General features: G+C 48.0%; 1 protein-coding gene across 1 annotated transcript in view; it reads left to right on the top strand.

Moving 5' to 3' along the window:
* IL1RAPL1 (interleukin 1 receptor accessory protein like 1) overlaps nt 1-20,009 on the top strand; it is a 535,220-nt gene that overhangs the window by 494,949 nt on the left and 20,262 nt on the right. Inside the window, exons 7-8 of the mRNA XM_038757289.1 lie at nt 16,838-16,970; nt 19,525-19,670. Of these exons, the coding sequence (XP_038613217.1) occupies nt 16,838-16,970; nt 19,525-19,670 (279 nt within the window). The remainder of the gene's footprint in view (nt 1-16,837; nt 16,971-19,524; nt 19,671-20,009) is intronic.

The following is a 20,009-nucleotide window of genomic DNA, read 5'->3' as shown; positions in this document are numbered from 1 at the left end:
CCAGGCCCTTCTGACTCCCAAGCCCGGGCTCTATCCGTTTGATCCATTTGATCTTAGGAGCAGCGTGGCTCCTAAGCTTTGGAGTCAAAGGTCATGGGTTCAAATCCTGGCTCTGCCAATTGTCAGCTGTGTGACTTTGGGCAAGCCACTTAACTTCTCTGTGCCTCATTTACCTCATCTGTAAAATGGGGATTAAAGTTGTGAGCCACCCATGGGACAACCTGATCACCTTGTAGCTTCCCCAGCACTTAGAACAGTGCACTGCACATAGTAAGCGCTTAATAAATGCCATTATTATTATTATTATTATCATCTCACTGCTTCTCTCCTGAAAAACGTCCGCCTACTCCGATCTTCTCCATGGATGATAATTACAACATTTCTCTAGACGCTATCCACACTGGACACGGGCTGTCCTTCATGATTCGGTGAAGTGCTAGACCAGTCTGAGAAGAGAGTCGAAACAGTTGTCTCTACCCTAGAGTTTTGGAAATTCTGGGCAGGTTAAGTGCCAGGATTAAAACCAAAGACTGATGTCACAGGGAAGCAGTGTGGCCTAGTGGATAGAGCCCGGGCCTCGGCGTCAGAAGGACTTGGCTTCTAATCCTGACTCCGCCACTTGCCTGCTGTGTGACCTTGGGTGAGTCACTTCACCTCTCTGGTCCTCAGTGACCTCGTCTGTAAAATGGGGATGAAGACCGTGAGCCCCATGTCAGACAGGGGCTGTGTCCAACCTGATGACCTTGGATTTACTCCAGCGTTAAGAACAGTGCCTGGCGCGTAGTCAGGGCTATACAAAAACCATTTAAAAAAAGGGAAGGCTCTCTCAATCTCTGGTTTTCTTTCATCTGGACTGCGTGAGTTCATCGGGACATCTCCAAGCCCCATCACTGGCTTTTAGAAGAGTCAGTCGTACTTATTGAGCACCTAATCCTGCTACTACTACTAATAACAATGGCATTTATTAAGCACTTACTATGTGCAAAGCACTGTTCTAAGCGCTGGGGAGGTTACAAGGCAATCAGGTTGTCCCACAGGGGGCTCACAGTCTTAATCCCCATTTTTACAGAAAAGGTAACTGAGGCCCAGAGAAATTAAGTGACTTGCCCAAAGTCAAGTGCTTACTTTGTGTCAGCACTGTTCTAAGCTCTGGAGGAGATGCAAGTTAATTAAGTTGGACACAGTCCCTGTCCCCGGTGGGGCTCACATTCTTAGTCCCCATTTTACAGATGAGGAAACTGAGGCCCAGAGAAGATAAGTGTGTAACCCAGGGTTACACAGGAAACAAGCGGCAGAGCTGGGATTAGAACCCAGCTCCTTTTTAACTCCCAGGCCCGTGCTCTATCCACTAGGCTACACTGCTACTCCTATGTTTAGAGCTCAGTACTAAGCACTTAGAAGAATACGATATAACAACAAACAGACACCTCTCCTGACCACAGTGAGCTTTCAGTCTGGGAGTGGGCAGAGGACAGACATTAATATTAAAAAATAAATCAATGCAAGTAATGAATTAGGTCATGTGGTAATGGAACCTGGGTAGTATTTGAACGTTTTAAGTATTACGTATGGTTGCACTTAGGAGATGAAGCAAAGCGCGCCATAAAAGTTAATCAAATTACAGCAGCGCTTCCATGCCTGAAGGAGGCTCTCGCTCTCCGTGTGCGATTGGTTCTTCCTTCTCCGTTTCATTTGGGAGTCCAATCTCCCTCTCCCAGAGAGCTCATTACATGCTATTAGGCTGCAAAAGCGGGAGGGTTGATGTGCCCGTAATTAATTTAGAATATTAAATTAATACGGAATCGAGTTTCCGCGGCCTGAGCCCTCAGTGACGCATCTTGAATTTCCAGATGAACAGCGGAGACGGGCAGGGCCGGTCACCTGCCTTCCTCAGGGGCAGGGCGGGGTGGGGTCATGTCTAAAGCCGCAAATCGCCCTTCAGAGCTCACCCCGGGGGCTCCCGGAGACCCCTCGCTTTTCTGACGATGCTTCAGACCCTTCCCCGCCTTTGCTCTTCTGAATCTTTGTTTTTTCATGGTACTCATTAAGCGCTTACTTTGCGTCAAACACTGTTCTAAGTGCAGTGATAGGTACAAGTAAATTAGGTCGGACACAGTTCCTGTCCCGCATGGGGTACACTTGGTTCGTTTAGCGCTAACCTTCTCACTGTGCCTCGATCTCACCTGTCTCGCCGCTTACTTTTCGCCCGCATCCTGCCTCTGGCGTGGAATGTCCTCCCTCCTCATATCAGACAATCACTCTTCCCTAATTCAAAGCCTTATTGAAGGCCCATCTCCTCCATGAGGTCTTCCCTGACTAAGCCCCCACTTTTCCTCGTCTCCCACTCCCTTTTGCCTCGCCCCTACTTGCTCCCTTTGCTCTAACTCCCTCCCATCCCCACAGCGCTCAAGTCCATATCTGTCATTTTATTTATTTGTATGGCTGTCTGTCTCCCCCACTCCAGACTGTGAGCTCGTTGCGAGCCCAGTTCTCGGTATGGGCTCTGAACACGGCGTGCTCTCAATCCGTACAATTTGATTGATTGATCGACCGCTAAAAAGGGTATGCCATCGCCCGCTTTCAACACGGCCCCTTGGACTAAACGCGGTGAATGGGTGTCACGGCAATTCTCCGGTTAACTCAATTCAGAGAAACAGCCCAAATGGATAACCAACAGAATTGACACTCGGGGTCTCGAACTATCAGGGTGAGATATCGACATGGATCGGATTAATTGGACGGATGCCTGTTTTCCAATATGTTTTATGTCGGGTTGAGTCAGTCTGAGAGGGGCAATTAAATGCTAAGTAGGAAAGAGAAGTTGAAAAATGATGACAGAATCTTTTCTCTACAGGAAGTGCAGGAGCACTCTTTAACGTCAACTTTAAAGCACTCAATCCCCTCGCCCCCTCTTACCTCACCTCGCTGCTCTCCTACTAAACCCCCAGCCATTTCCCTCCTCTAGTTTCAACCTTCTCACTGGCCCTCCATCTCATCTATCTCACCGCTGACCTCTCGCCCACGTTCTCCCTCTGGCCCGGACCACCCTGCTTCCTCAAATCTGACAGTTACTCTCCCCACTTTCAAAGCCTTATTGAAGGCAAGTCTCCTCCGAGAAGCCTTCCCTGACTAAGCCCTCCTTTTCTTTTCTTCCACTCCCTTCTGCATCTCCCTGATTTGCTTCCCTTATTCACTCCCCACCCCTCAGCCCCCCAGGACTTGGGTCCAAACCCGTAATTTATTCATTAGATTAACGTCTCCCTCTCTTGACTGTAAGCTTGTAGTGGGTAGCGAATGTATCTGTTGTATTGTACTCTCCCACATGCTTAGTACAGTGCCCTGCACACAGTAAGCGCTCAGTAAATGCAATTGATTGATCGACTGTCCACACATATATTCACCTTAGCAGTAGAACGCTCTCTGTCAGCCAGAGGGCTGATGAATGTGACCGTGGGCAGAGCAGGGTGCTTTTTTTTTTAATGGCATTTATTAAGTGCTTAAGAGCTGGGGAGGTTACAAGGTGATCAGGTTGTCCCACGTGGGGCTCACAGTCTTAATCCCCATTTTACAGATGAGGTAACTGAGGCACAGAGAAGTGAAGTGACTTGCCCAAAGTCACACAGCTGACAAGTGGCTCAGTTCTCTGTGCCTCAGTTACCTCATATCTAAAATGGGGATCGAGACTGTGAACCCCACGTGGGATAGGGACTGTGTCCAACCCGATTTGCTTATATCCAGTCCAGCACTTAGTACAGTGCCTGGCACAGAATAAGAGTTTAACAAATACCAGCATTATCATTATTATCCTTATCATCACCAACACTTCTCAGAAGCCACAGAGGTGTCCGAGGGGACAACGGCACCTCCTCCAGTAGCAGCCATTTCCCCCTGGGCGAGAGGCGTAGTTCCCCGGAGGAGAGCCAGTAGTAGTAGCAATTGTATTCATTAAGCACTTACTATGTGTAGCACACTGTACTAAGCGCCGGGAAGGAGTACACCCGTGGAAAATAGACACGGATCGTGCCCCTCAAAGGGCTCACCTGGGTCACTCTCTGATTTGGAAATCTGATGAGAAGCAGCGTGGCTCAGTGGAAAGAGCACAGGCTTTGGAGTCAGAGGTCATGGGTTCAAATCCCAGCTCTGCCAATTGTCAGCTGTGTGACTTTGGGCAAGTCACTTCACTTCCCTGTGCCTCAGTTACCTCATCTGGAAAATGGGGATTAAGACTGTGAGCCCCCCAGGGGACAACCTGATCACTTTGTAACCTCCCCAGTGCTTAGAACAGTGCTTTGCACATAGTAAGCGCTTAATAAATGCCATTATTATTATTATTATTATCTGGCATGGATCACCGAAGCTTACACAGAGCTTTCCTTGAATACTTTCCTCAATGTACACAAAAAGCCTGTCCCTTGTATTTTTGTTTTTAATGTTTATAGTGCCTCATGCTGTTTTCTCTTTTGCTTCAGCAGAGACATATTCATAATTTTTTCATTCATATTAAAGTCTGTTTTTCCTTCTAGACGGCCACCTCATTGTAGTGAGGGAACCTGTCTACCAACTCTTTTGTACTCTCCCAAGCACTTAGTACAGTGGTCTGCACACAGTAAGCCACTCTTAAATGTCTCTGATCGATTCAGTGTCAGTCGTATTTTTTGAGTGCTTACTGTTTTTGAGATCTTGAAACAGAACAGTATAACAGACACTTTCCCTGCCTGCATTGAGCTTACAGTGTAGAGGGGGAACTGACATCAGTATAAATAAAATTGCAGATATGTACGTAAGTGCTGTGAGGGTGGGAGGGGGGGATGAATAAAGGGAGTAAGTCAGGGTGATGCAGAAGGGAGTGGGAGAAGAGAAAAGGAGGGCTTAGTCTGGGAAGGCCTCTTGGAGGAGAGGGGCCTTGAATAAGGTTTTGAAGTTGGGGAGAGGAATTGTCTGTCCAGTATGAGGAGGGAGGGCGTTCCAGACGAGAGGTCACAGTCTTTTAGACTGTGAGCCCACTCTTTTAGACTGTGAGCCCACTGTTGGGTAGGGACTGTCTCTATATGTTGCCAATTTGTACTTCCCAAGCGCTTAGTACAGTGCTCTGCACATAGTAAGCGCTCAATAAATACGGTTGATGATGATGAGAGGTCGGCAGCGAGGTAAACGTGATGGAGGTACAGTGAGAAGGTTGGCATTAGACAAGCGCAGCTTGCAGACTGGGTTGTAATAGGAGAATAGTGAGGTAAGATAGGAGGGGGCAAGAGGATTGAGTGATTTAAAGACGATGGTAAGAAGTTTTTGTTTGATCGATTTATTCGTTATCTCTGGCTCCTGGTGAAGCTTTTGTTTTGGTATTGTACTCACCCAAGAACTTAGTACTGTTCTGCGCACAGTAAGTGCTCAATAAATGTCTTTGATGGATTTTGCTCAAAGGGAGCTACATCTTTCCTTTCATTCATTCATTCAGTCATATTTCTTGAGCACTTTCTGTGTGCAGAGCACTGTACTAAGTGCTTGGTAGAGGAGACTATAGCAGGTCACCTGGCTGGCCTTTCTTCAGCGATAAGACTCCCAGTTTGGAGAGTCTTCCTGAGGCTTTGCCTCCTGGCTTTCAGCTTCTTAATTTCCACTGTCCTTAGGCAGCTGTTTGGGCAGCCTTCTGTTCTCCAGTCTCCCCTGCATGGCTGTGTGGGGAAGCACTGTGGCCTAGGGGAAAGATCACGGGCTTGAGAATCAGAGGACCTGTGTTCTAATCCCGGCTCTGGCACTTGTCTGCTGTGTGATCTTGGTCAAGTCACTTCACTTCTCTGGGCCTCAGTTCCCCCATTTGCAAAATGAGGCTCCAATTCCTGTTCTCCCTCCTACTTAGACTGTGAGCCCCACGTGGAACCTGATTATCTGGTGTCGTCCCCAGCGCTTAGTAAATGCTTAGCAAATACCACAGTTATTATCATTAGAATCATTTTTATTATCATTACCATACCTTCATTGCTAGGAGACTGACAACGTTCCAGAACTTCCTCTCCCTAAACACGGGAAAGTTAAATTTGGCCCTCATCTGGGGTTATATGGCTAAACAGCCCTTATTTCGATTTCATGAAGGAGTAGCTTCGAAGACTAATAAAAGCTAACACAGTTATGTTTCCGTAGACCCTGAAAATGCAACCCAACTGTCATCTCAGTTTTGGGTCAATATCCTGATATTTCACATTTTTCTCCAGTGAACAAAAAGCAGGATTTGGCAGGTGGAAAAATGCTGGCAGTAAAAAATTGTTGGTTTTGCAGTACTGTGCATAAATTGTAGCTTTCAACCTACGTTTTCTGCTCTCAGACAGCTGGAAATTCTAGGGCAGATAGTTTTTCGGGTTTTTTGTTTTGTTTTGTTTTTTAATGGAAACAAAAATGAAAAGAACACTGACAATATCAAATGCCTTTAAATTTTCTATATACATTTGGGACGAGGCCCACACAAATCTTTATCATTCCCCAGTGTACTCGGTTTTTTTTTCATTTTTTCTTTTTGTTTTTCCTATTTTATGGTATTTGTTAAGGGCTAACTGTGAACCAGGCACTGTATCCCAGCTCCGCCAATTGTCAGCTGTGTGACTTTGGGCAAGTCACTTAACTTCTCTGTGCCTCAGTTCCCTCATCTGTAAAATGGGGATTAAGACTGTGAGCCCCACGTGGGACAACCTGATCACCTTGTAACCTCCCCGGTGCTTAGAACAGTGCTTTGCACATAGTAAGCACTTAATAAATGCCGTTATTATTATTATTATTTAAGCGCTAGGATAGATTCAAGCTAATCAGGTTAGACATGGTCCATGTCCCATATGAGGCTCACAGTCTTCATCCCCATTTCACAGATGGGGAAAATGAGGCAGAGACAACACAGAAGGGAAAGGGAGTCAGGGAAAAGAGGGCTTAATGTATATTGTATATATGTATATATGTTTGTACATATTTATTACTCTATTTTACTTGTACATATCTATTCTATTTATCTTATTTTGTTAGTATGTTTGGTTTTGTTCTCTGTCTCCCCCTTTTAGACTGTGAGCCCACTGTTGGGTAGGGACTGTCTCTATATGTTGCCAACTTGTACTTCCCAAGCACTTAGTACAGTGCTCTGCACACAGTAAGCACTCAATAAATACGATTGATTGATTGATTGATTGATTGATAGATGTGATTGGAATTGGAATAACTGTGGTATTTGTTGAGCGTTTACTAGGTACCAGGAACTGTTCTAAGCACCGGAGCGGATATGAGCAAATTGGGTTGGACACAATCCCTGTCCCACAGGGCGTCACAGTCTTAATCTCCATTTTACAGATGAGGTAACTACGCACAGAGAAATTAAGTGACTTGCCCAAGGTCACAGAGCTGGGATTAGAACCCAGATCCTTCCAACTCCCAGACCTGTGATGTATCCACTAGGCCATGTTGCTTCTTCTCTTCTAAGAGAATGAGAAAGAAAAAGAGGAAGAAGGGGAGAAAAGGGAGGAATAGCACAAGAAGGAGAAAGAGGAGGGGAAGAAGGGGAAAAGGGGAAGGGGAGGAAGGAAGAGGAAAAACAAGTCAGCCAGTTTTTTAATGAACTTCTGTCATCATCATCATCATCAATCGTATTTATTGAGCGCTTACTATGTGCAGAGCACTGTACTAAGCGCTTGGGAAGTACAAATTGGCAACATATAGAGACAGTCCCTACCTAACAGTGGGCTCACAGTCTAAAAAGTCTGTCGACTCCAGACCTAGCTTGTCAGCCTGAAGAAAGATCAGAAGTCTGAGGAGGAGGTAGCTTGGAGCTGGGCGGGTTCCCATCTTGGATTGGCGCCCCTTCCCCCTGTCAACACACTGCTCCGGAATGTTCTCCGACGGGATGCAGCTGTGCTCAGCGGCAGCCGACAGACCGAACCTTCCTGTTCCATGTCCTTCCGTAGTAACGAGCCCGATGAGGCTCCCTGGTTGACGATGTTCATCCTGTTAGAGCAGGAGAACTCCCGGTCTCCCGCCCGGCCTTCTGTTCGCCTCGACATCGTTAGCGCTGGCAACGGCACGGGAGTTTGTCAGCGGGCCCGGCTTTGTCTGCCGTGCTTGGGAGGGCCTGCGACCCGTCCACGCCAAGGAGCTGGCGGCTGAGGTGCCAGGCCTTGGCCGGGCCGGGCCCGAGGACGGATAGCCGATGGGTCTTCCCGTGGTCATCATGGAGGGACGGAGGACGCCCCAGGCTGGGATCTCCCTGGGATCTCCGTCCCGTGGACGGCTTTGGCCCGGATGACTCCTGCCGGGGATGACTTATCAATCAATCAATCAATCAATCAATCGTATTTATTGAGCGCTTACTATGTGCAGAGCAGTGTACTAAGCGCTTGGGAAGTACAAATTGGCAACAATTTGGCAACAATTGGCAACAATTTGGACTTCTGGGGTTGTCACCAGAGCCCGACATGCAGTGTGGTCTACCCCTGCTGGGGACGAGTTTTGGGACCTGTCCCCAAATCCCCATTTGGCAAATGGGGGGATGGAGGCCCAGAAAAGTGAAATAGCTTGTCCAAAGTCACACAGCAGGCAAGCGGCAGAGCCGGGATTAGAACCCCGGTCCTCCGACTCTCAGGTTCATGAAAGAGAAGCAACGTGGCTTGGAGGATAGAGCCCGGGCCTGGGAGCCAGAAGGACCTGAGTTTTAATCCTAGCTCCGCCACTTGTCTGCTGTGTGACTTTGGCAAGTCACATCACTTCTCTCTGCCTCAGTTCCCTCATCTGTAAAATGGGGATTAAGGCTGTGAATCCCATGTGGGTCAGGGACTGTGTCCAACCTGGTTTGCTTATATCCACTCCAGTGCTTAGTACAATTCATTCAATTCATTCATTCAATCGTATTTATTGAGCGCTTACTGTGTGCAGAGCACTGTACTAAGCACTTGGAGAGTACAAGTTGGATGCCTGGCACATAGTAAGTGCTTAATAATTACCACCACTATTATTATTATTACTATTGTGTGTAGAGTGCTGTACAAGCCTATGGGAGAGTAGAACAGAGAGTAAACGCAGCATCCCTACCCTCAAAGAGCTTACACGAACCCAAGAACTACTTTCGCTTTTGAAGCAAGCCAGGTGTACCCCCACTTTTCAGATGATTCTACTGAATGTAGGATTATAGAGAAATCAGAGATGGAGCTTTAAAATAACCGTCCTCTCTTCCAAGCCAGGTGTTCCGGGATAGGTCTTCCAAAAGGATTCCAAACCCAGCTTGGCGGGCTGGGGTCACGTCTGGTAGGACAAGAGAGGCAGCATGGTCTAGTGGCTAGAGCACAGGCCTGGGAATCAGAAGGACCTCAGTTCTGATCCTGGCTCTGCCACTTCTCTGCTGTGTGACCTTGGTCAAGTCCTTTCACTTCCTTGGGCCTCAGTTACCTAATATGAGGGTGTAGACTGTGATCTCGAGGTGTGGCAGGGATTTTGACCAACTTGATCTGCTTGTATCTACCCTACACTTAGTACCGTGACAGGCATTTCCTAAGTGCCTAAGAAATAGCATTAAAATAAAAACACACACATTATAGATTTCACAGACCAGCGTGGTCATAGCACTTCTTTGGAAATGGCTCTATCAGACATTAATAAGGGTGTCTTTCCCAACATCAAGTGTCTGTTACAGGATGCCACTTGGAATGTCCAAGGATCTGAAGGTCCTAGAAAGTTTATAGTATTTATTGAGTGCTTACTATATGCGGAGCACTGTACTAGGAACTTGGGAGAGTACAATATAGCAATATAACAGGCACGTTCCCTGCCCACAATGAGCTTGCAGGCTAGAGGGGGAGACTGACATCAATATAGATAAATAAAATTATAGATATGTACAAAAGTGATGTGGGGCTGGAAGGGGGACGAGTAAAGGGAGCCCATTCCCTAACACCTTATTTCCCCCATCTATTTGCCCTCCCTTCCACATCGCTTATGCTTTGTGTCTTGTGTCTCAACTTGTACTTCCCAAGCGCTTAGTACAGTGCTCTGCACACAGTAAGCGCTCAATACGATTGATTGATGGATTGATTTATCCCTTAAATATTTCCATTCTCCCTCCTCCCACACCACCAGGCCTTATGTCCTTATCCTTATACTCTGTTGCTTACCCTAACTGCAATTCATTGTAATGTCTCTTTCCTCCTGTAGACTGTAAGCTCCTTGAAGGCAGGGGTCCATGTCCTGTATACCAACCATCGTATCGTACTCTCCTAGGTGATTTGTACAGGAGTTGAGGGTGTTCTGTATTCACAGTACTGTACTGAGCTCTTGGGAGAGGACAGCAGAGTTAGGAGAGGTGATCTCTGCCCTCAGACTTGACAATCTAGTGAGGCACTCCAGAATACCAGACACCCCTTTTCTGACCCAAAAGCATAGGCGAGGCTACGAATTTTCCATGTGCTCGAGGACACACGTCACACCACAGCACCACGAGGACACACGGGTGTTTGAGGATTTAGCCAACCGCCCCTCCTAAACCGAGGAGCGGAGAGAATCTGTAAGTTCCCAGCAAGCCGTGGAGAAGGGGACAACGTAACTCAAATCTCTCTAGCTAGAAAATTGTATTCAGAGGTCTCACTGAGGCGTGAGAGGCCACACTATTTTAGCGACGTGTGACAGGGCTGTTGGGAAACATTCTGTTACCGTTTCAAGTCTCATTTACTCATTTTTCACCTTTGATTCTCATGTGGAGGCAGAGCTGGGAAAAGCCCTGATAATTAAGGGTGTGAAGTTGATAAGATCGAGGGGTTAACGAATGTTTCCGTGAACTCTGGGTAATGGAAGGATTGAAATTCACAAGGCAGTAGCGACAGCATTTTCACATTAGGGAGCACCTCTTCATGTCAGCGGGTCAGAAATCTTCAGCGGCAGGAAGTTAATGATAGCAGTAGTGGTTTTTTATGAAGCACTGTGTGCAGAGCACTGTACGGAGCACTGAGAAAGAATACAAAGATGGGAATAAGACATGACCCCTGTCACTTGAGGGCCTCACAGCCTAATAATAATAATAGCAATTGTGGTATCTGTTAGGCACTTCCTATGTGCCAGGCACTGTACTAAGTGTTAGGGTAGATACAAGATAATTGGGTCAGACAGAGTCTCATAGAGGGCTCACAGGCCTAATCCCCATTTTACAGATGAGGGAAATGAGGCACAAAATAGTGAAGTGACCTGCACAAGGTCACACAGCAGACAAGTGGCGGAACCGGTATTAGAACCCAGGTCCTCTGACTCCCAAGCCTGTATTCTATGGGGAGTAGAATCACTGAGGATACATAAATTTCTCCACTGCCCTTCTCAACTCTCACAAAGCGAGACGAGGGCTCTGGGAGTCAGTCTCTCCTGGAGGAGGCTGTTTCAGATGAATTCTACAACTCGGTGTACCTCGTTTTGAGAAGATAAGGTGCGTTCAGTGATTTGATAAAATGTGAAAGTACACATAAGAATGAAGCGCTTATTCCTAGAATTGCTGGTTTCACACCTGCAAAGTCACTCGTTCTGCGCACAATGAGGAAACAAGATCATCGCTTGTGTTTGGGCCGCGGGTTTCCTTCAAAAGCGGAAACCGGAGAGGGGAGAGGAATCTTGCCGTCTGTCCCTTGGAACAAGGTCTCCAATGTCCCCTGGAAAAATATTCCAGCGTTTTCCATATCACTGGGGCTGGAGTCCCCCTGCCTGTCTGAAATCTGTCTGGCTGCAGCTTCTGTCCAGAGGGTTTATAAATCATTCGATCGTACTTATTGAGTGCTTAATCTGTGCAGAGCACTGTACTAAGCACTTGGAGGAGTACAGCATAACAGAGTCGGTAGTCACATTCCCTGCACACAACAAGATCAAAGTCTAGAGAGGGAGAGAGACATTCATATAAAGAAATAAATATGGACGTAAGTGCGGATATAATAATAATAATAATAATGGTATTTGTTAAGCACTTACTATGTGCAAAGCACTGTTCTAAGCATTGGGGAGGTTACAAGCTGATCAGGTTGTCCCACGGGGGGCTCACAGTTTTAATCCCCATTTTACAGATGAGGTAACAGGCCCAGAGAAATGAAATGACTTGCCCAAAGTCACTCAGCTGACAGTTGGCGGAGCCGGGATTTGAACCCATGACCTCTGACTCCAAAGCCCGTGCTCTTTCCACTGAGCCACGCTGCTTCGTAAGTGCTGTGGGGCTGAGGGAGAGTTGCAAAGCCAAGTACAAGCATGCTGCAGAAGGGAGTGGGAGAAGAGGAAATTCATTCAATTGCATTTATTGAGCGCTTACTGCGTGTAAAGCACTGTACTAAGCACTTGGGAGAGTATAATATAACAATAAACAGATACATTCCCTGCCCCCCGTGAGTTTACAGTCTAGAGGGGGAGACCGATGTTAATATTATAAATAAATGACAGATCTGGACATAAGCAGTGTGGGGTTGGGAGGGGGGATGAATGAAGGGAGCGAGTCAGGGAGATGCAGAAGGGAGTGGGAGAAAAGGAGGGCTTAGAGGAGGCCTCTTGAAGGAGATGTGCCTTCAATAAGGCTTCAAAGTGGGGGAGAGGCATCATCTGTCGGGTTTGAGGAGTTAGGGGACGTTGATGAGAGGCCCTTGGCAAGATGGATGAGACCGAGGCACAGTGAGGAGGTTGGCATTAGAGGGGCAAAGTGTGCAGTCTGGATTGTAGCAGGAGAGCAGGGGCGAGGTAGGAGGGGGCAAGGAGATTGAGGACTTTAAAGCTAATGGTGAGGAGTTTTTCTTGATGCACAGGTGGATGGACAACCACTGGAGCATCTTGAGGAGTGGGGAAATATGCCCCGAATGTCTCTGTAGAAAATAGGAGCTTAGTTGCGGAAGGCCTTTTGGAGGAGATGTGGTTTTAATATGTCTTCAAAGGGGAGAGGGAGGGAGGGTGTGTCATACAGGAAGAGGGAGGGAGGTCCAGGCCAGAGGCAGAACGTGCATGAGAGGTCGGCATGAGATGATTCTAGTCTAACACAGGGTAAGGTTATTGGGATTGGGAATGAACCTGCTCCTGTTCCTAAGTACCTGTTACTCCCTCCTACTTATCATTATCGTTATCATTATTATCGTCATATTTTCCGAGCAAAGCCAGTTCTAAGCTCTGAGATGAGATGGATAGAGAAGCAGCGTGGCTCAGTGGAAAGAGCATGGGCTTTGGAGTCAGAGGTCATGGGTTCAAATCCCGGCTCCGCCAATTGTCAGCTGTGTGACTTTGGGCAAGTCGCTTAACTTCTCTGTGCCCCATTTCCCTCATCTGTAAAATGGGGATTAAGATTGTGAGCCCACCATGGGAAAACCTGATCACCTTGTAGCCTCCCCAGGGCTTAGAACAGTGCTTTACACATAGTAAGTGCTTGATAAATGCCATAATTATTATTACTGCTATTATTATTATTACTATTATTATTATTATTACAAGGTCATCAGTTTGGGCCCAGTTCCTGTCCCACTGGGGCTCACAGTCTAGGTAGGAGGGAGTAGGATTTAAATCCCCATTTTACAGAAGAGGAAACTGAGCCCCAGAGAAGTGAAGTGTTTCGCCCAAGATCCCACAGCAAACAAGTTGTGGAGCCAGGCCCTCTGACTCCCAGGCACGTGAGCTCTTTTCTTTTTAGACCACGGTGCTTCTCTTAAACTGGGAGCCCCACGTGGGTTAGGAACTGTGTCCAACCTGATCATTTCTGTCTACCCCAGCGCAGCGCTTGACACATAGTAAACGCTTAACAATTACCATAAAAGTAAAAGAAATCAACCAATCAGTGATATTTCTTGGGCACTTTTCGGGTGCAGAGCACTGTACTAAGTGCTTAAGAGAGTATAATGCAACAGATTAGGGAGGCACATTCGCTTTCCACAACGAGCTGGAAGATAAAGAAAGCTGGGAGATTTATCGAGGCCCCCAGTGCTTGGTGAAGGGCCGGCTGGATGGTGGAGATTTGAAATAAGGTAGAACTGGGCTGAAGATCAGGATCCTCGGGCCAGCAAGCAAATCTCAGACCCACACGTTAATTGAGGCTCTTCCTCCCGCCCCAGCCTCCCCTATGACCCAACGCATTCCAAATTGCGAAGGCAGGGATGTTTTCTGGTGACTTCCCAAACGGTTCCGTTTCAGAATCATCATCATCATCATCAATCGTATTTATTGAGCGCTTACTAATCTCACCGGGTGGAGCGGACAAGACACCGCACCTCGGAAAGGAGAGGGGTCAGGGGCCGGGGTGGGTGACTTGCTAGCATTTACAGACCCCATGGCGGAGAGAGGGCAGAGGGGATGTCACCAGGGCCCTAAAGGCTCCAGATGACGCAGGCCTCGGCTCCTGGCTCCCATCTGGGGAGTCGACGAGGTGCCTTTCTGGGACGATGATAAAGAAATCAACGAGGGGGAAAATTTGACGGTACTCGAGTCAATATACCGCTTGGTTCCAGACCAGCATCCAGGGTGTGAGGATCTTGAAACTAGAAGCTCATGTGGGCCAAGACCTTGGGGCTGTAAACTGAAGGCTTCTTCTTGAGACCCGAAGCTTCCCCTCTAGGCTGTAAACTCATCCTCTAGGCCGTAAACTCGTCCTCTAGACAGTAGCATGGTCTAGTGGGAAGAGCATTCATTCATTCAATCGTATTTATTGAGCGCTTACTGTGTGCAGAGCACTGTACTAAGCGCTTGGGAAGTACAAGTTGGCAACAATAGAGACAGTCCCTACCCAACAGCGGGCTCACAGTCTAGAAGAGCACAGGCCTGGCAGTCAGAGGGCCTTCCTTCTAATCCTGGCTCTGCCACAAGTCTGCTTGGGTAAGTCAGGTCACTTACCTGGGCCTCAGTTATCTCATCTGTAAAATGGGGGTGAAGACCAAAAGGCCCGTATGGGACAGGGACTGTGTCCACCCTGATTAGCTTGCATCTATCCCAGCTGTCAGAGCAATGTTTAACACATAGTACAATCATTTCTAGAGCTTAAGCTTGTTGTGGGCAGGGAATGTGCTTGTTCTATTCAGCTCTTAGAACAGTGCTTTGCACATAGTAAGCGCTTAATAAATGCCATTATTGTTATTATTATTGTTATATGACACTCTCCCAAGTGCTTAGTACAGTGCTCTGCACACACTAAGCACTCAATACACATGACTGGCTAACCGACTAAGCCCTAGAGGCATTTTCTACTTCTCTTGGAGAAGCAGCGTGGCTCAGTGGGAAAGAGCCCGGGCTTTGGAGTCAGAGGTCATGGGTTCAAATCCCGGCTCCGCCACTTGTCAGCTGTGTGACTTCGGGCAAGTCACTTCACTTCTCTGGGCCTCAGTTCCCTCATCTGTAAAATGGGGATGAAGACTGTGAGCCCCACGTGGGACAACCTGATGACCTTGTATCCCCCCAGTGCTTAGAACAGTGCTTTGCACATAGTAAGCGCTTAATAAATGCCATTATTATTATTATTATTATTATTATTCTCTTGAGTCTCCGAGGGGAGGACAGGGAGACAGGGAGTGCTTGCTTATTATTTCCATATCCAGAAATTATTTATATTTATAGCTGCCTCCTCCCTCTAGACTGTAAGCTCACTGTGGGCGGGGAGCATGTCTCCCCACCACCCCGCCTCCGTCATGTTTTACTCTCCCAAGCGCCTAGTGCGGTGTTGTGCAGATGGTAAGGGCTCAATAAACACCACTGGTAAAGTGATTGCTCGCTCTGTTGGGGAACACCGGAGAACCTCTTGATGAGACAGAAATCGGGGTTCTGCACAGCAGAACTCCAAGTGTGCCATCCTGGTTCTCATCCACGGGGCGGCAACACGGGCCTGGGAATCAGGAGACTTGGGAGCCTTGCTTCGGGCTTGCTGTGTGACATTGGGGATGTCACACAACCTCTCTGAGCCTCACTTTCCCCATCTGTAAAAGGGGAATGATAATGCTCGCTCTCCCTCCCCTCCAAGACTAGTGAGCCTTGTGTGCAATGGGCACTGCGTCCAATATGACCATCTTGCCTTCACTCCAGCACATTTTTTTTTAAACAGTACTTGTTAATTACTTACTATGTGCCAGGCACTGCTGTAAGTACAAGCTAATCAGGTCCCTGTCCCACGTGGGGCTCACAGTCTCAATCCCCACTTTACAGCTGAGGTAACTGAGGCACGGAGATGTAAAGCGACTTGCCCAAGGTCACAGAGCAGACAAGTGGCAGATCTGGGATTAGAACCCAGGACCTTCTAACGCCCAGGCCCGGCTCTATCCACTAGGCATCATCTATATGTTGCCAACTTGTACTTCCCAAGCGCTTAGTACAGTGCTCTGCACACAGTAAGCGCTCAATAAATACGATTGATTGATTGATTGATCTACTCAGACTGAACTCTTCCTGAAATTCTCTCTCAGTCATTACGACCCAATGTCTGTGGAGTTGGTTTGGTTTTTTGGGATTTTTTGGAGCGGGAGGGGAGGACTCGATTCTAAAAATGGGTGTCACTCGATGTAACTGTTATTCTAGTTTTCTGGAAAATTTTGGTTTAAATAAGACACCTTTTGTTCCTTCTCCATCTGGCGTGGTCAGATCTGCCGCGTTGTCTTTCCTTTCAAATGGTTTGGAAAATCATTCCACGGGAGTTCATTCCTGGGTTAGATAACTAATTCAGCCCCCCAAAATCATTCTGTCCTTTTAACAATGATGAAAAATTAGGTGTGTGAAAACCACGATTGTGAAGTTTAATGATATTCCGTCAAATTAGCATAAGTGATCAAAGCCTTTTCTTCCTAGCTTGTCCGAAACTTTTCAAAGATTGCGATTTTTCAAACACTTCATTCTCTTTAATTCTTTGTAACAGGAAATTCTGCGAATCTAACCTGCAGGGCTTTCTTTGGCTACAGTGGGGAAGTCAGTCCTCTCATTTACTGGATGAAAGGAGAGAAGTTTATTGAAGATCTGGATGAAAATCGAGTCTGGGAAAGTGATATTAGGTAAGAAAAGTTTTGCTGTCTTCATTCGAGAAGGGTGTTGGTGTGGAGCGTGGGTAGAGACTGAGGAGAGGAAAGGGCTTTAGAAACAATCGTGATGTGAGTAGACAGTGCACCTACCAACTCTGTTGTACTGTCCTCTCTCAAGCGCTTAGTACGGTGCTCTGCACACAGGAAGCGCTCAACAAATACCTTGATAGATTGGAGACGCTTGAAAGTTCAGAACGGCGTCGCGGCACGCTGGAAGATGACGAAGAACGAACATAAGGGTTCAAAGAAAGGCAGTTTGGTGGATAAATGCACCAAGAAACGGTCCTCATTGGGAAATACTACTTGAGAGAGCAAAGATAGAAAAAGAAATTGTGATGGAACGGGGGCTTTTCCTTCAGAATGTTCTCTTTGTCTTGAGGAAGGCAAGGGCACACCGTAATAATAATAATAATAATTGGGGTATTTGTTAAATCCTTACTATGTGCCAAGCACCATTCTAAGCTAGCGTGGCCTAGCGGATAGAGCCCAGGCCTGGGAATCAGAAGGCCCTGGGTTCTAATTCCGGCTCCACCGCTTGTCGGCTGTATGACCTTGAGCAAATCACTTCACTTCTTAGTGCCTCAGTTCCCTCATCTGAAAAATGGGGATTAAGACTGTGAGCCGCATGTGGGACATGGAGTGTGTCTGACCCCGTTTGTTTGTATCCACCCCAGCGCTTCGTACAGTGCCTGGCACATAGTAAGAGCTTAACAACTACCACAATTATTATTATTAATATTATGCAAGATGTGAGCCAGTTATTGGGTAGGTACCGTCTCTACATGTTGCCGACTTGTACTTCCCAAGCGCTTAGTACAGTGCTCTGCACACAGTGAGCGCTCAATAAATACGATTGATGGAATGAATGAATGAATAATCAGGTTGTTCACAGCCCCTATCCCTCACAGGGCTCAGAGTCTTAATCCCCATTTTACGGATGACGGAACTGAGGCACAGAGAAGTGAAGTGACGTGCCAAAGGTCACACAGCAGACCGGTGGCAGAGCCTGAATTAGAACCCAGGGCCTTCTGAATCCCTATCCACTAGGCCACGCTAGCGCGAGAGTTGGTGGTAATATCGGAGCATTCACCGCTTCCGCATCGCTTCTAAGTTCCAGCTACTCTCAGTGCTGCAAGGGAGGAGGGCGCACAACGGTTCTATCGCTTGAAACGCTGTCGCTCGGTTCGGTTTTAAGGGCGAGAATTTAGGGTCTCTCGCCAATCGACGTAAAGAGCTCTCACAAGGTATTGGGAGGTGGGGAGGGGGTCTCTCATCAGTAACACCTGAGGCTGCCTAAGGTTTTGAGACATCAGGGTCAGAGAGCTGGTAAAGGAGTTGATTCCAGGGCTGGCGGCTGGTGGGCATGGCTCACCCTTGCCCTTCGTGTGCCCGCCGGGGCATGGAGAGCGACAGAAAGGGTGGCAGTGCGTGGCCAAGTGCACAGGAGGTCTTCCCCTGGGGCGGCCAGCTCTTGGCAGAGCCGGAACGAGAATCCAGGGCTCCTCGCTGCCCAGATTGGCACTCTTTCCACAAGCCACATCCCAAAGAGTGCGGAAAGGCACGGGCCACCCACTCTGGCCCCCGCCACCCCTCCAAGTTCCAACCAGCCACAACCCTAGATTCTGTGCCGATGCCCCTGCCACTCTTTCTCTAGATATGAAGTTTACGTGCCACCACCCTCCCGACATCCCTGAGTTTTGACATTGCCCGCGGCTGGTTCTTGGGGAGTTGTCTGGCATCTCTTGGAGACAGAGAGGCCCGGCGAGTGAAAGAAATGATGCATGTGCCCCAGCCTGGCGAGTGAAAGAAATGGTTCACGTGCCCCATCCTGGCTGGGGTCCCCTCCCACACCTTCCCCTCCCATTGTCAGGTCACAAAGATTCCTCCGGGAGACAGCTACCATAATGATAATAATTGTGGTATTTTTTAAGTGCTTACTGTGTGCCTGGCCCCGTCCTAAGCACGTAATAATCGTAACAGTCCCTGTCCCTCAAAGGGCTCCCAGTCTTTATCCCCACTTTACAGGTGAGAGAACTGAGGCACAGAGAAGCAACTTGCCCAGGATCGCGCCGCAGACAAGTGGTGGAGCCGGAACTAGAACTTGGGTCCTTCTGATTCCCGGGCCTGGGCTCTAGCCACTGGGCCACCTGGTTTATCTGTGGTCCCGTTGTAAATCTCCAGGCTGGTGACTAGTCCAGACCCCCAGAATCAGTACCCACAGCAAACACTGCCCACCTTCCGAACCGAAGGCAGAAGTCATTGGTAAACTTTCCCTCAAGGCCTCCTTTTCCTGCCTATTATGACCGTGCATGGCCCTCTAGGGAAGAAAATTAAATGCCGCTCTCATTAGCCTCCACAAAGACAATCCCGCTCATTACAAACGAGGAAGAGAAGGGCCTGGAATAATTGAATTAAGATCGCATCAGTCCACGGCCCGGTTCGAAGGCAGGGTGGGACCGGCTCTGGTCTATCGAGATGATCTAATTTGCTGACACACTGGGCGCGCATGTGTGTGTGCTTTTTTAAGAGTTCTTAAGGAGCATCTGGGGGAACAGGAAGTTTCCATCTCGTTGATCGTCGACTCGGTAGAGGAAGGGGATCTGGGAAATTACTCGTGCTACGTCGAAAACGGGAATGGGCGTCGGCAGGCCAGCGTGCTGCTTCACAAGAGGGGTAAGTAAGGCCCACCCAGGGTCTGACCAACTCCCGGACCCCCGGCGGGTTAAGGGGGTGGGGGAGAGCCAGGGCCGATGTGTATCGCTGCCCAATTGGAGGCATCGGGCGCAACCCCGAAAATGACCCTCCATCCCCAGCCCGCCGCCATCCTCCCCCCACACGTCCAGCCAGACAATAACACACCTCCCTTGGGCATCCCGGCCTCTTCTGAGGTTCCAGGACCCACAGATTCTCCCATAGCAAGAATCACAACTTTGCTAAGCCCTCGGAGAACGTGCTGGGAGAGGTGATCATCATCATCAATCGTATTTATTGAGCGCTTACTATGTGCAGAGC

Source organism: Tachyglossus aculeatus, chromosome 15, assembly GCF_015852505.1.
Source record: "Tachyglossus aculeatus isolate mTacAcu1 chromosome 15, mTacAcu1.pri, whole genome shotgun sequence".
In the NCBI taxonomy this organism is placed as follows: Eukaryota; Metazoa; Chordata; class Mammalia; order Monotremata; family Tachyglossidae; genus Tachyglossus; species Tachyglossus aculeatus.
The sequence above is the reverse complement of the archived record's forward strand: the minus strand, read 5'-3'. Positions and strand labels throughout refer to the sequence as shown.